The sequence below is a fragment of the Cyprinus carpio genome, chromosome B3 (genome assembly GCF_018340385.1).
Source record: "Cyprinus carpio isolate SPL01 chromosome B3, ASM1834038v1, whole genome shotgun sequence".
In the NCBI taxonomy this organism is placed as follows: domain Eukaryota; kingdom Metazoa; phylum Chordata; class Actinopteri; order Cypriniformes; family Cyprinidae; genus Cyprinus; species Cyprinus carpio.
The window spans coordinates 10,537,684-10,554,715 of NC_056599.1; the positions used below are offsets into that span (position 1 = coordinate 10,537,684).

The following is a 17,032-nucleotide window of genomic DNA, read 5'->3' on the forward strand; positions in this document are numbered from 1 at the left end:
TCACCAGTGTGCGTGGAGCTACACTTGCAATAGAGCAATTGCATTTTCACATTTTTTTTTTTTTTGGTCAATTGCTAATCATTAAGCAATACCACACTTGCAATCATTGGTCAGAATGAGATTACCCGCCACAGTCCAGTCACAGTGGTGCCGAAATTTAGAACAAAGACTCATGCAAAAGAAGAGGGGAAAAAAGATGCAATTCAATCACATCCAAACCTGTAAAACGAAACATGCGGTGTGCTCAGAAACTGTGAATTGCAGAACAAGGGCTCTAAACTGCAGTGGCACCTTTCAGGCACCAGAAGGTGCAGTGAAGCCAGTGGTGAGCACACACTCCAATCTCATGCTGAAAAATGGTCAGTTAGTTCAACTTCTGTGGCACATTTGATAATTGCATTTCAAATGTAATGTTCTGGTACATTCACTCCTCCCTTAGATAAAGCAAATCAGAAATGAAATAAAACCTAAACAGATTTATAAATTAATCCTACACCTCCCATATATAAAAAAAAGAAAAGACAAATTAAATTATATTAAAAATAATCAAACTAAATGTGTTTTCAAAAAAAAAATAAATAAAATAGGTGATAATCTAGACGGAATCCAGAGAAACACATCCATGCATTTCTCAATCACAGAAACAGAAAAACCTCAATTCTATTAATTAAACAACTAGCTCTGGTCCACTAATTGTTTGAAATGACACAGACTTTAGTTTAAAACTTATGCATATTAATTACCTGAAATCAGAATTGCAAAAACACGCAAACGAAGTCACCACAATGGTCGTGTCTGTTGCACACAGTTTATTTAACAATATGGTATATAAGTACGAAACAAGTTCTTAACCAGTTTATACAGCGATCTCAATCTTTTTTTCCTTTTATTTACAGTATGTCATCAAGCTGCATGATTTACATTAAAGAATCGTTCACCTTCAATTCAAGTTTCATGAGGAGAAAAACAAAAGAGGCTGACTGAAGAACTCTTTGAACGAATCAGCAGTCAGAAGAAGCTCCGGCCTCATACGCGAGGTGGAGGGGACATCATTGATGTTTCAGAGATCAAACGAGAAAAACAGGAACATCTTCCTACATCTTAAGAGACAACTACTGAATCCAGGCCAATAAATTAACGCATTTGGGCACCTTGAAAAATAAGAGCAACTTTCACAATTTGCTCACGTGTTCGTGTGTGTTTATGTGTATGTGTGTGTGTGTGTGCAGTAGCCAAGCTCCTTTCTGTACAAATGAATACAGGTCCTCTGTACAAACTCCACAGTTTGGAGAGAAAAAGGCGGTGTGTCCTTTTCCAAACCTGGTAAATGTGAATACGTATCAGACCGGAATGAGGATTGCTCCTGATCCTAATTCCACACTGAGTATCTTACAGTCCCTAAACGCACACACTCCCCAAAAAAAAAAAAAAAAAAAAAATGCATTTCAGTTTGCAAACATGCAAACGAAAGTCTTCAATAATAAAATCAAATATTTTGCCTTGAGATATTCCATTTAAAAAGTCCATAAGCTCAAAATAAACCCCTCCCCGAAAAAAAAAAAAAAAAACAACGAAAACAAAACAATTAAAAATGTAACTCATAGAACAGCACTGCATTTCGGCCGGTCCGACAACCCTCCCAGAAAAATACCCTTTGTGATTCTGCTCTTTAAACAGTAATTTCAATCCCTCCAACAGGGAAGAAAAGCAGTCCATTGGTTGTGTAAACCTATTACAGTTCATTTTGTCGCCTTCTCTAATTTCCTGTGTAGAAAACACACCTCTGTCCTCAAAAAGAACGTCTCTTAATGCTACAATCCCTCGACAAACTTCTCTAACGTGTCTCCCGATGTGTCCCCAACCATACTCATGTCGTTGGGGTGCCCTCCACGGTTTGGCGTGTTCAGCTGCGGAAGCATTGCACTCTGTTCGGGTGTGCACAGGTGAGCCTGGTCCATGTGGCCCGGCATGGGTCCCGCCAGGCTGGGGTGGGACACGCCGGAGTGCAGGGGAGAGGGCTGGGGCTGCATGCGCGGGGACGGGCTGGAATGTGGCGGCTGTTGGGGACGGGGGGGCGGGGCGATTGCACGGGTGCAGGCGACCTCACTTGGTTGCCCAGCGCATTGGCCATGGCCTGTCCGGGCAAGTGAGCTCCCTGTGGCTGTCCTGCAAGCATGTGGGGTTGAGGACTCATGGAAGCGGCCTGAGCCGGCGATCCCATTTGCTGCTTTAGCATCTGCTGCTGCTGCTGCTGTTGCTGCTGCTGCTGCAGCATGCGTTGTTGCAGCATGTTCTGCTGGGCGTCCATGCTCATGCCAGGCTGGCCCATCTGAGCCATGGGCTGCATCTGACCCATGGCCCCGGCGCCTCCCTGCATGGCCATCTGCTGCTGCATGCGGATTTGTGAGTAGCTGGCCGGACTTTGAGGTTGCGGGAATCTTCCTTGTCCTGGAGGCATTACTCCCTGTTGTTGCTGTTGCTGCTGCATGCGCATTAGTTGCCGGCGAAACAGCTGCTGGTTTCCATTGTGTGCAGCGTTCATCATTTGTCCCTGGGGTCCGAGGGCAGCCACGGCTTGGGTTGCAGCTGGCTGCGGCTGCTGAGGCGGCATGACGGCTCGCTGCACGGGGCCGGTTTGCATCGCAGCCATGGTCTGCATTCCCGGCTGAGCTGCGAGCATGGCCTGCGGGTTCTGCTGCTGCGGTTGGCTGGCTTGGTACTTTGCCGTCCGCTGTTTGATAAACGCCGCCATGAGATGCGGGTTCGATTTGAGGATGTTGAGGACCTGCTGCTGTTGCTGAGGGGAACTTGGTGATTTTAATGTGCGCAGCAGGTCCTGCAGCGCTCCTGGAGCAATGCTGCTGGCCACCCCTCTTTGCTGCATGCCTTGTTGCTGCGGAGCCTGTGGTTGTGCCTGCTGGGGAGGCATGACAGCCTGCATCTGCCGAGGCTGCTGCTGCTGCTGTTGCTGCTGCATCATGGCGCGCTGCATCATTTGCGCCTGTTGAGGAGTCTGCACTACCTGAGACTGCTGCGGGGCCATGGCCATCTGCTGCGGTGGCACTTGCTGCGGCAGAGGTGCCTGTGAATTCTGCATGGACCCTTGCATCCCAGCTGGCCACTGGCCAGGCTGCATGTTCTGAACCATCTGAGGGCCACGAGGGGCCATCATCTGCATGGAAGTCATCATGCGAGGTTGGTTCATCTGCATGCCGTTCACACTCATCCTGTAGTCTTGCTGCTGCTGCTGCTGTTGTTGTTGTTGTTGTTGTTGTTGTTGCTGTTGTTGTTGTTGCTGCTGCTGTTGCTGAACTTTCGTCATCATCTCTATTTGTTTTGCAACCTTCAAAGCCTGCTGCTGCTGCGGAGAGGGCTGTGGCTGTTGTTGAGGCGGCATGGGCAGGGGAGACTGCTGCTGGGGCAGAGGCGAGGACTGCGGGCCTGATTTTCCCTGCGACCCAGGTGTAGACGGTTGGTTGGGGAAGGGTTGCACCATTGGAGCCACATTCTGATGTGTCTGCTGGGGCTGGTTGGCTAATGTCTGCGCGGTCTGAGGCGTATTAGGCTGCTGCAGCTGCTGAGAGTTGGGCGTCCCCGGACCTCCTGAGGTAGTTGGGGAGGGCAGACTGGGCGGCATTCCTCTGCCCTGCATGAGTGCCATGCGCCGCCGCATCATCTGCGCCTGCTGCAGCCTCTGCTGAATCTGCTGCTGCCGCAGCTTGTGCTTGATATTGAGACAGAAGGGCACGGGGCACTTGTTCTCCTGGCAGCGCTTGGCATGGTAGCAGCACAACGCAATGAGTTGCTTGCAAACAGGGCAGCCTCCGTTGGTCTTGCGCTTGCAGCCCTTGGTGTGCTGCACCACTCTCTTCATCTTCTGACAAGATGGCAGAGAGCAGTTGGCATTGCGGCACTGACAGGCATGCACCAGCGACTGGATGCAGCGTTGGATGCTGAGGCGTCGACTCTCCTGTGGACTCTTGTTGGCTTCGCCGCCCTGGTTGTTGCTGTCGTCGTCCAGGCCCAAACCCCACTTCACCATTTGGTGCTCATGGCCCTTAGCATTGTAGCAGTTAATGCATAGATCAAAGTCCTGAAAGAAATCAGAATTTTGTTTTTTAGGACAATTATATCACAGAATGTTTATTTACTGTTGCACGACTGGAGATTGATGTTATATTTACAGGTGGAGACAGTTGTCAAGGAAGGTTTGCTCCTTGAGAGATTTTAAACCTACAACCTACTAGTTTAAACCTTAGATCTTGATAAATTGTGATAAAACAGTAGCATATCTGTTTTTAAAAAAACAAATAATGGGAGCAAACAAAGGCAATAGACTTGACTGCTGCACAAAGAGAAGACTGACCTCGCAAACGGTGCAATGCCAACGTGTCTCTACGTGATGCTTGCATTCGTTGCAAGTGTACACAAATCGGTCTTGGCCCTGATTGTGTAGCTCCACCAGCATGCACATACTGCTCCATTTGCAGCGGCGTAGTGAACTGAACTCCCAGTGTTTGTCCCTGGCCAGTGTCAGGAAGGCATCACGACCATCCATCAGATCGCAGGTCAGCATTGGGTCAGGATCCATGATCGGAGGCAAGGTATTGATCACTGGACCAGCATGCAGGTGGATCACGAAGAAGACCTGGATTTTAGGAAACGAGAGGGTTTCTGGTCAGCACTTGGCACATTCAGAGCAAAACAAATGGTATTCAGGTTTAAAAAAAATAAAAAATAAGTAATGTATCAGGCCCAACCTCTTTGTGCTTCTCCATTGTTGCATATAGCTTCTGGGAGAGATCATTAGCTACATTCGGCATCCCAGGCTTCTTTTTGCTTGCGCGGCTCACGCTGCTCTTATTTTTGTTGGTCTTTTTATTGTTCTTCTTTTTGGCGTTCTTACTGTCAGCTGGGGTTCCCTGTGGTACAAGAAGACATTTAGCAAATGGCTACAGACTATACTAAATACTCATTCACACCATTTGTCTCTCTGACTAACCTCTGTTGTCTCAGAGGTGGTTGTATTCTCCTCCTTCTTCCTCTCCTCCTCCTCTTGCTCCAGCTCCTTGATACTTTCCTCCAAAACATTGGGCCAAAAATCACCCTCAAAATAGGGCAGCTCGTAGGCACTTGTAAGCCGGTCCTCTGTGGCCTGCTTAAATATGTCCTGCACAATACAAGTGAGTCATTTTGTGAGTCGTATGTGTATCAGTTTGACGTTAACCAGTTGTGAATGAAAACCAACAGACCGTAAATCCCTTAAAAACAAATTCAGCATTGGCATACCTTGTAGTCATGGAGGATTCTTTCTGCAAAGGCTTTGTCCAGCATTTTGCGGTACCACTCCTGCAGTCTTTTAGGCTTGGGAATCTTCTGATCAGGAGGGTGACAGTGGAAGATGTAGTCATCGCCTTCACTAGGTGGGCAGGCCCAGATATGACCAGTCACATACCTGTAGGTGGGAAAAACCAAATTCATTAGTGCATAACCCTACCAATGCCATGGACCTTTTTCACATTTCCAGGTTTCTCAGAAGCGGAAGTCATCATAGTTGGGTTAACTTCAACAGCACTGAATGGGAGAGTACCACAAATATATTTTTTGCATTCTCATTTGCTCAAATAGCAAAAGAAAAACTCCACGATAGTGTTTTCATGACTTTCAAATAAAAAAAAAAAATTAGATACTGATAACGACAGAAGATAGAATGTTAAATTTACCGTCCCTCCCATAGACGCTCCCATAGACGCTGCATTAGAAACACCCTTGCATTTTTGTAATTTGATGCAAAGGTGATATGATACAAAGTAGTGTTATTAATTTACATATATAAAAAAAAAAAAAAAAAAAAAAAAAAAAAAAGGAAAATATAAAAAAAAACTTTCGAGGATTTATGATGCTGATGACTGTTAAAGCGGTCATATTATGCGATTTAAATTTTTCTTTTCTCTTTGGAGTGTTACAAGCACTTGGTGCATAAAGAAGATCTGTAAAGTTGCAAAGACTGAAGTCTCAAATCCAAAGAGATATTCTTTATAAAAGTTGAGTCAACCACGCCTACCTAAAACGGGTCATTTTAACAACTCATTCTTTTTTTGTGCATGGATGAATAAATACAGACAAAATTACATCAAAATGCGCGTTTTCGAAAATCCCATAGTAAACACAGTCTTCTTCATAATACTTAATAAAAAAAATCAATAAAGAAAAAAAATAAATAATAATAAATCCGTGCTTGGTTCTTTAAAGTGAAAGCAAACTAATAATAAATCTAATGTTGTCAAAGAAGTGCTCACTACTCCTGACTAAATAACCTTTGTAAAATCAAAAATGATTAATATAAATTTCATTTATACAGTGAAGACTATGCAGTTATTTTACATTTGATTACTACATTACTGTACCATACCTTAAACATGATTTTAGACTGAGACTGAAAACCTGAAAAGCAGTTTATTTAACTGTTTTATTGAACTTGTGTCTTTGTTGTATTGTATTTATTTTCTGCTATTCCTCATAATTTGGTTACCTGTAGAAAAGATTTTTAGCACTGAGCCCATAGTAGCAGCCAGCATTGTTTTTCCAATTGTTTATTTTCTGTATTATATAAAAAATAAAAAAAATGTTTAGGCCTATTTTTTTTTGTTGTGAATGTCCCAAATGAGGTACTGTACACAATGTGAAAATTTCAGATAAATGTTCATGTTATATATTTTGGTTGCATTTGTGAGTTAATAAAAATGTAGATGGTTGTTTAAAATAGATGTAAAAATATCAAAATATCGATATATCGATCGATATACTTCTGTATCGAATCGAATCGTATAATTTTTTGAGGTATCGGCAAATATCGTATCGCTGGGTATGAGAATCGATATCGTATCGTGACGAACCATCCGATTTACACCCCTAATAAAATGGGGCAATTCCAACTTTGCAAGGACAGTCTGGCACTTCTGACTCACAGCCTGTAAGTCAGTTTTCATTTGTAAAGAATTTGCCACTGATGATGCAAACGCAAGTTTTGTTGTTTGTCATTTCTACTCTCGATTACAAATGGATACATGGTTTTGTGTTTACACGGCGTGATACGCAACAACGCGTAAAAGACAGTATAAGGGCGTTCACACTTGCCGTCTTTTTTGACAAGAAGTTGACAAGCGTTTTTTTTTTTAAATAAATAAAAAGCTGGCAGCGTTTTGGTTACAAATAGCAGCCAAGGGCCTTTTGTTGCTATCACAACAGCTGCAACGGTAGCCTAGCACTGTGTGCTGCAGAAACGTCGTATACACAATTTAACGTCGATTCACAACTCGGTTCACAATGACATTTTGTGGGAGCGCAACATTATTTGGGGAAGGAAACTGTATGGTGCTGCTCCAACCATTTAGTTCAGGAGCTCTGGTTGGATGATGCCCGGTTTGCGACATATTTTTTTTTATAGACTTTTGTACTCGTATCATACAAATCCTTGTTTTAGGGTCTCGCCACTCGTACTTTTTTGGTCAACTGTCAAAAAGACATGTCTGTTTTTTTCCAGAAAACTTAAACTTTTTTTTCAACTTAAAAAGACGCTCTGAGCTGTGGCATTTTTTAAAAGCGCTCAGGAATTTTTTGAAAACATGGTTTACTCCATAGGATTATAATGTAAAAGACACTGGCAGCTTCAAAAAAAGACGCCAAGTGTGAACACAGTAGGAGTCATTATAATCAGTAATTATGTCCCCACTGGATGCAAGAAATGCCTCGTTTGTAATCGGTTTGATTGTTTTTATCTTGTCACACCAGGACACCCATCACAGTATGGCAATGGGCGTAACATTTCTGTCACACGCTTGAGGTATTCGGCCAATCACAATGCACTGGATAACTGGCCAATCAGCGCACACCTCGCTTAGCAGACCGATGAGCTTTGTAAAAATCGACACGTTTCAGAAAGGCTGGGCACAGAGGAGAAATAATAATACAGTATGTGGAAAATAATGTGCTTTTTGAACCTTAAACCGCATAAACACAATGCATTACACCAAACACACAAAATAATGTTCTTTTTAGCAGCAATCATATGACCCGATTAAACGCATCGTCACAGTCTTGTGAAAAGGGTCCATTAGATCACAAAAGCAAGTGTTAATAGTGAAGTGAAAAATAATGATGTGCAAGATTTCTAATTTGGTTTTTGGTTGGGCAAATAACTTGTGAATGGCTCATATAAAGTGGACTTGTCATTTAAAGCTGAGATTGGAGAAAGCAAGTATTTTAAGACCAAAAAATAATTAAACATTATATTTCAACTTCAAGGTGGCACTTACCCTAGTTTCTTAACATACTCCAAATAACCAATGAGGATTTCATGGTAAACTGCAGTTCTTAGCATCCGAGGCTTGAAGAAGTGAATACTGTCAAGATATGATATGTATACCCGTCTGGAAAGAGGAGTAAAAGGACAGTTAGTCAATACAGCCTGCTCAAGATACAATTTGTTACTTTTTTTTCCCCATTGATCAGTATTTGCATGATACCTGGTGTTAGGAAAGGGACATTCAGATCCATATTCCTGGACGTGCATGCCGAAGAAACACACATCCACTCCATCAATCTCTTCAAATGCAAAAGTGCTTTGGTTCTGTAGGGAAAGCTTTTCTACCATCTCTCCTGAGTCAACAAACCTGCAAAGAAATGATGTGATGCAAAATCAGCTCATTTCAATTTCTTGTACATGCCATACTTTTGTCAACATGAATTAAAAATGTAACCAGTTTACTTCTAAATACATTTTGAAATGACTTCAATAGAATAACTTTACACGATTCATATTCATTCTCTGTGACGTTACCTGGATTTCATCCCAGGTTTGACCTCCACGGTCTTATCAGAGCTGGCGACCACCCGCACAAACACCTCTCCCGGCCTCGGGGTGATTCTGCCTCTTCAAGTACTTGTTCACTCGGTCCTCGATGTACGAGCCCAGCCTTGTGCACTGTAACCCTGATCAGAAAAACACAGAGGGTTACTTCACTCTGCAACGGACAGAGAGGCAAGCAGGAAGACGCTTCGAAAAGCACTCACTTTTAGCAGAAAACTTGTTTTCCTTTCTTGTTTTCCCTGACTTCTTCAGGCAGTTGTCACAGATGAAACTGTTATAGGAAGGGGAGACAAACAAAGCAGCTGTAGGATCATGTCATGCTAAACTCTTCAGGAGAACAGTGGGATAAAACACTTACCCTGATGGCCAGATGACGTCATAATGTAGTACGCAGATTTGATGCATCTTTCGGCCACAGTCTTTACATTCAACAAAGCTGTTAGACAGAAAGTGTTGTTAAAAACCATTTTGACAAGAGTGGATATTTCGTCACACTTGCACAGTATTTGCATACATATTAATTGTTATATATAATATTCGAATTAAAGATATATATAAAAAATGTACAAGCATTAAAATGACGAAACTTACGGCTCGGGGTCCAACATGTCATTTTTCTTCTTCTCAAACTGCTCCTTTGATATCATACTGCAGAAAGACATACAAGATAAATTCTACCTTCATACATGCACAACTCATTTTTGAGTATAAATTGTGTAATTTAACAAAGAAAAACCTCAAAGCCTTCTGGGCGGCAGATACGTACGTCTGCGGCTGGGCCGGGTCGTCTCCCAGGGTGACACTGTCGCCCTGAATCTCGTTGAAGCACTTCTCGCAGAAGTGATACCTGTCGGCAACAAGGCCATATTTGGGTGAACTGGAGCCAGCACAAAAGAGCACAGGCAAACCCGCACACGGAGAGCATCACAGCACAAGAGTGCAGAACGCAGGGTCGGACAGAGATCGACACACAGCAAACAGTCCAAGGCAGAGCACAGGTTAGCATTCAAACTCACAAATGAACGTTAAATCAAAAAAAAAAATAATAGCTACAGGATGGTATGTCCTGTCATGCACTAGAAAGTAACCACATGCCTTTTCTGATTTGATTTTAAGAACAATGAAACGGAGACAATGTGATGATGAGAAACATGCAGTAATGCCAGTTATGGAAAAGTGATGCACCTGAGCTTTTCCAGATGCACAATTTTTGTATTAACAACTTAACAATAACGAATGCGGGATTTGGGGAAAAACATTTAATTGTGATTTTTCTGATAAAAAAAAATACATTAAAGTCTGCAGGGCTACACAGTACTGAAAAACGGGGATTATATATCAAAATGACTATAAAATAATAGCTATTATTATTACTGTTACTAAAGAAAAATCTAAAATTGCTAAAACAAGAAAATAAAATATTACTATTGTGATATTTCACTTGTTAAAATAAAGTGTTTAATAAAAAATAACACAACAATAATTTTACTTTATAATTGTAAAATTGCAAAAACATTTATGGCTGTCTTAATTTCTTAATTTTCAAACACTGACCATTGATAACAAGAACATGCTTCACTCTGAAATGCGCAGAACATATATTTAATGAAAACGCAATGCCGTTGTAATTTGATAATCACACAGAGTTTGGTTTTAATCTGATAAACTGTGCAGCCCTAAAGACTATTGCCAAAGTTTTCAGGATTTACACAAATATTAGTGGGCTAGTGGGTGGAACAGACCAGATCTAGGCTTGCGAACTGAGAGATTCAAAACCCACCACGATTGACCCACAGAGTATTACCACTGTAACCTAGAGCAAGACGCTTAACCTTTGAACTTTTTATTTTAATGACTCCGTTTATAAGGTGCAAACAACATGGAGTCAACTGAGCGCTAAAAATCCCAAGCATGATCTCAGTGCATCACAGTCCCACTTGGAAAGTCAATCATCGCCTTCTCATTTCTCACACCACTGATCATGTCATTGGTTACCTGTTTTGGTAGCTATAATATGTGCCGTCTCTGGAGATAGTACAGAGCTGTTTGCCATAGCAGCAAAGCGTCTGAGGTGAAAACTCGTACTGTGGAGACAGAGAAAATACAATTCTGTTAAGAGCAACTTATTTAACAACAGACTGCACCAGTGATATTTTAGTTCTTCTTTATTACATACCTACTGTAGTATTTAGTAATATTTTGAATTTGCTTTTATATTTATATTTCCTGTTTTCATTTCTAGTTGATGTTTTAGTTACTTTTTAGCGATTCAACAAAATGAATTGAAATTAGCCAAACGCAATTAGATTTTTTTTTTTAATAATTAAATGCATTAGTATTTCCTACAACACTTAAAATAAAAAATGAGTTATATATATTTTTTTTTTATATTTCAACTTCTCATTTTTGTTTCAACTATCTACATTTCCAAGTTTTTCATCCAATATTTATATTTTATTCCAGTTTTATTTAAATAATCAAAAAACATTTTAACAGCTTTAACGTGAACAATACAAACACTGAATTGCACTCAAAAATATCTAAAGATGCTCTGGGTTTCATTTTAGAGGAGTTTGAGCTCATGTGGAGGACTCATCTAGCTAACCACTCTTTTTCCTGGATGAAGAAGCTCAAGTCCTCACCTTGCGTCCACAGCAGTATCCCAGACCTTGCATGACGGGGTCAATTTCCTGCTCGAACACCTCGGACAGCTTCGAGCAGTACTTGTACACTCGAGATGTTTTGCGGTTGTAGAGCCAGGCGTTGTTGAACATCAGCCAGATGTCGACAACATACTGCCAGGGCTCCTGGTACTGCCCCGTGTCCAGCTTCCTCTTGATGGTGGAAAGATCGATTGGGTTCTTTACAATATCAAAGTAGTCCTGGGAAAAGAAAAAAAAAACAACAACAAATATCAAAACTCAAAAACTTTCATTGATATTTTTGAACTCTGCAGCATTAAACTGGCTAATACTAGACAAAATCAGTTTTTTTTTAGAAGATGCAGGGCTGATTTATTTAATATTTTTAGAGCATTTAAAGAGATGTATATATAAAATATTAGCCCAATAAATAGGTGTATGGTATTTACCGGGATGCCCAGTAGAGTGGGATCCACCGGCTGGCGGAAGGGCAAGGACTCTGGGTCTTGACGATACAGAGCTTCTAATGTAGGCATCAGCGCCTGCCTGAGCTCCTCCGGCTTGAAAAACTGTAACAAAGTGAGGTTGTGTGATTAATCTAGTTCCAGATATTACTAAATGTGGTTTCAATGTTTTCAGAAAAACGTTTGTACTTTTCTTGCGTGACTGGGCAGATTGACCGGATGCTGTTGTGCTGTTGGTGCCGGACACGTCCTCCTCTTTCGGCTCGGTCTTTATCTCTGGTTTCTTCTCATCCGTCTCCATCGGTTCCTGTTTAGGTTCTACAGACTCTGGCTGCTCTTTTACTTGAGGAGGTTTGACATCTTCATCCTAATGAACAACATGAATTATGTTTAAATGTTTACTAACGACTGTGTCATTAGACTTGAGTCACGGGACAATGAAATATTAGGAAACTAGAGAAATGAAGAGTGTTATAAATTGGCATTACAGCTAGCAAGACAAATCAGTTGAACAGTTTCAACAAATAAATGCAATAATAAGTGTCAATATAACATTAAGAGACTATGAATATATTTAAAAGATAAAAAAAACCAAGAAATGTATACTGCAAAGAAATACAGAGCTGTTCAAAAGCTTGGTTCATGTAATATTTAGTTTTCCTAAGAAGTCTCTTCTGCTCACCGAGGCTGTGTGTTTTTGATCAAAAACACAATTAAAAAAACTTGAAATATTATTACAATTCAATATGCTGATTTGCTGCTCAAGGAAATATTTCTTATTATTATCAATGTTGAAAACAGATGCACTGCTTAATTCTTTCTCAGGATTCTTTGAAAAGAATCCTTAGAATGAATTGAATGACCAGAAAATTCTAATGAATAACTCTTATTTAAAATAGAAGTCTTTTGTAACAAATGTCTTTACTGTAACTTGTGATCAATGAATGCCTCATTGAATAAAATTTCTTACTTACTTATATTAATATTAACAGTAATTTTCTTACTAACATTAATTGACTATTTTCTTACATTTTAATGGTAGTGTAAAACACTCAAGAAACTCAAGAATTGTTGAACCATTTTAAGATTTTTTTTTTTTTAGTCACACCTCCATCTTGACATCAAGCTGCTTTTTCCCAGATCCAAAGTCCTGCTCGTCTTATTGATACTCGGTTTTGTGTTTTCGGCAGCATGGTAGTCAGGGGGCAAAGCTTGCTGGGAGTGGGTCTCGGCCACGGATGCTGGCGTAGGAACTCTATTATCAACGCTAGCGGCCATCTGAGAGAGCTAACGGACAGACAAACGAGTAAGGACATGAGTTTAAGGGTGTCATGACATACAGCTGCAATCGAGGCTGTGTTTTTTCATGGCGATCCTCACCGGAGTGCGGGGCTGCTGCGCTTGCACAGAGGTGGGCTGCTGCATCTGCAGGGAGGGCTCGGGCTGGGGCTGCAGGGGCCGGTGAGCGGCTGGGAGTGGGCAGGGGAGGAGCCCAGGGCTGAGGGAGGGCGGGGCAAGCCGCTGGGGATGTGGGTGGGCGTGACGTGGCCTCCGACCGAGGCTGGCGTGGAAGGCTGGGTCTGGAGTGGCTGTAGGCTAGCTGCAGCTGACGGGGTGGAGGCGAGGGCGGAGGAGAGGGTGGAGCACAGGGTGGACGGGGTGCCCAGAGGGCCCACAGGATTCAGGGTCAGGTTAGGCGTTCTGCTGCTGCTGCAGAGGAGAGATGCAGGGCATACCAACTCAGATACAGCACAACAAACTACAATAGAGTGAAACCAGTCAGGTTCCAGAGGTAAAAACTCCATTCATTTTCTCCACAGGAGGACTGATTTTAACAATAACTCAAAAACCTTTAAAGACAGATCTACTGTGAGCCCAGAGGATGCTAATTAATGGTATATGCTTTTGTTGAACCCATCAAACTGCATTATTTATAAAAAAAAGAAAAAAAAAAAGAAGATGTTTCATAGTGGGAGGCCTGTTGAAAAACTACATTACCCATAATGCTGCAAAGAAAACTCCACCAATCAGAAAGGTGCGGCGAGCGAAGCTCCACTAGTGACGCAATCAAATTGGTCTTGCTATGCTCTCAAAAAATTACATATTTGTATATAATAATGCATATTTTGAACTTAAACTATATGTAACCACTTTAAATAAATATTTTTTATATTTCTCCATTTTTATTTTGGGATTGCAGTTCCTTCCCTCTTTAAAGTCAACGAGTACTCAGTCTTGTACCTTTGTGTTTCTGTTTGAATTTTTAAATTTCTTTTTACTTCAAATAAACGTAATGTAAATAATGTTGCGATTCTCCTCACAGCTGATTGGTTTAGGTCATGACTTAGAACTTTTTTTTTTAATCTATATGAAAAAACATGAATGGAAAAAAAACTTCTGGAACCAATACCGCTGAAAAAGTGGGCAGGCACTAATGCACTCTATGATAGAAAGACAAGAAGTGTTTGTGGTGGTGAAACGTCTCTTATTAACACCCAAGTAACACCACAAACAATGAAACCGTACTAAATTCTGACATCTCACCTGTGGGACAGTCTGTCCCGACTGCTGAGCCAGGTTTACATTCACATTCATGCCCCCGGCTGAGGCTGGGAACGGCGTCTGGTTCATGAACTGGTTCTGGTTTTGCGGTCTGGCCCACCATGTTGCTAGCATGGCCTCCCATCATTGCTGGTGCCTGTGGCAACCTGGAGGGAGACATACTCATCTGCAAAAGAATGAAGAGAAATTAGCATTGAGCCACAAAAGTATGTTTTTGCCCTAAAAAACAATTTTAACACAACATGAATGATAAAGCTATTCACAAGTTTACTTTCCAGTGAAACAAGCTTGTTTTTATGAATACAAATCCAAAATGGTGCACACCTCATAAACAATGTTGACTATAAATACACTTAAAATGATGGAGAAAAGCATTTCAAATCTGACTAAAAATACACTGTTTTAAAAATATAAAAATTCCAAAACTGGAATCAATCTGGAATCACTTCTTGCTGCTCACCGCTGGAACGTTAACCCATGCCCATCTGAGTGGGGTGGGTCATAGGGGACACAGCCCGTGGAGCTCCCACTGGTGACTGGGACATCTGCACATTCTGCATGGTCACGGGGTTGAACTGTCCCATCCCTGAAGAACATGATGAAAAAACACATTAAAAGAAGGCAAAAGAGATTTTCTGCTCAACGGGAGATTGAAGCTTTTGAGTAATTCCTGCGCTACCAATTATGACCTGCCCGACTGCTTTTATCATACTCAAGTCAACACGTGAAAATGTCATTCACAACCGATTACATTTCTGTAAATATGACATCTTAGAGTGCAAATCATTTTCATTTTTGCTATATTGCCATAAATTACTCAATTAAGGTTGACCTTAAATGTGTTTACTTGACAAAATTTCAGAAAGGCTGCTGTTTTCAGAGATTAAGTTATTACATTCTTCCAAAAATCTATGCCAAAAAGGAATCACAGACGATAAAGAAGAACGTACACAACTGTTCAGTCAGTGCGATTTTGAGAAAGAAATTAACGAAAATTCACCACTGCATCAAATATATAAAGAATTTTTAAAATACATTAAAAAACAGAAACAGTTTATTTAAATTTTAATAGTAGTTCACAATATTACTGTTTTTACTGTAGTTTTAATCAAAGATATGAGACTTTCTGATCATTAGATACTTCTTTTTCAAAACTTAGCTACCTCAACCCTTTTGAAACAATAGTGTAGACATGTACACAGAATGAAAAACCATACCTTGAGGGACCTGCATCCGGGCCTCAACTGATTTGGCACATTGGACATAGGAACAGGTCCATCTGAGGAAATAAGGCATATTTTAAGCAGCTAATCAAAAGAAAGCAGCCAGGGAAATCTAACAACCAGAAGGTCAAAGCATTTAAAACACAAAGCCACTAACTCGGAGGCCGGATGGCTTGTCCAGGTCCCATAGTGTTGGGCGTGGGGAAGGCCAGGCTGCTGAGGACCCTGAGCTCCCATTTGGGGCTTTCGACAGCCTGGACTTTCTCTTCTCTTCCAGCTCCTTCTGGATCTTATGATCTTCTCAGCCAGAAAGTGGTAATACTCATCCTGAACACAAGATATTAAGAGATATTAAAAACATAAGCCACCTGGTGCCTTCGTACAATCACAAACACCATCCTGAAAGAAGGTTGAGATGTAGCAAGAAAGTTTGTGAGCTTTACCTGCTGTTGGCAGACTCGTACATGTCCCCTTCCACCTTACGCGCATAAGCGACCAAGTTCTCCATGCGTCTGTCCTTCAGTGCTGCAGGGTCTGGGGTCGGAAATATGGCTTTGAACTCTGCAGGGGAATACCGGGTTAAGAGAAACTACCCTTGACAAATCATGATTATGAAATATGACGACTTCTCCAACTCACAGCTTGTGCACTAGGTGGTTCCTCAAGTCCTGAGTGACGTGCTCGTGCCAGGGCTTCTTCATGCCAGGCATTGACAGCGGCGCAGCTGTGGGCAGGTTCCCCGAGCCGCCCATGTTCGACCCGTCTGGCATCAACTGACTGTGGGAGCAGGATTACGACATTAGTTTTCAAGTTTTGCCTTCCCGAAACGTTACATTCTTCAAACACAAATCAAAGAACGTACCGGTGTGATGACATTTCGCGCAAAATTCAGCCAAAACGGCGATTTGTTTCAATGGTAGTTTTTAAAACATTTTTCCCTTTTATCATCTCAGATTTTCCATTCATTCAACCGTTTATTGCTACAGAATTGCTGTAAAATCATTCTACAAATGATATTGTTTGCTCTCTTACATTGCTGGACTCTATAGATGAGCACTTCCTGCTCTGCAGTGTGTGTGAGAGGTTAAAGGTGAGGGGTGAAGGTGAAGAGACTCACTTGTTGGTTGAGGGATGAGGGGAGAGAGGAATCAGTGTGAAGGTTCGTCTGATCAGCCATACCGTTACCGCCACGATGTTCATCTGATTAGTGCCTGAAGATGTTGCGGGAAACCAGACAGGAGTTACACATGGATACACAATATTAGGAGAGCA

General features: G+C 41.6%; 1 protein-coding gene, 1 long non-coding RNA gene and 1 pseudogene across 2 annotated transcripts; all 3 read right to left on the reverse strand.

Moving 5' to 3' along the window:
* Positions 1-794: 794 nt before the first annotated feature.
* LOC122136476 (CREB-binding protein-like) lies at positions 795-12,076 on the reverse strand. Its single transcript, XM_042719595.1, is given in 17 exon segments — positions 795-2,078; positions 2,081-4,093; positions 4,367-4,648; positions 4,761-4,922; positions 5,003-5,170; positions 5,290-5,455; positions 8,316-8,429; positions 8,526-8,672; positions 8,840-8,910; positions 8,912-8,991; positions 9,073-9,140; positions 9,228-9,305; positions 9,461-9,517; positions 9,606-9,746; positions 10,865-10,953; positions 11,512-11,751; positions 11,961-12,076. Coding segments are annotated over 17 exon segments (4,230 nt in total). The 5' UTR covers positions 12,048-12,076; the 3' UTR covers positions 795-1,811.
* Positions 12,077-12,105: 29 nt separating this feature from the next.
* On the reverse strand, positions 12,106-13,417 carry LOC122136477 (annotated as a pseudogene).
* Positions 13,418-14,997: 1,580 nt separating this feature from the next.
* On the reverse strand, positions 14,998-15,971 carry LOC122136478. The gene is made up of 3 exons (XR_006154157.1): positions 15,918-15,971; positions 15,755-15,816; positions 14,998-15,123 (listed from the first exon to the last, which is right to left on the reverse strand). It is a non-coding gene; the product is annotated as an uncharacterized LOC122136478 (long non-coding RNA).
* Between the last annotated feature and the right edge of the window lie 1,061 nt (positions 15,972-17,032).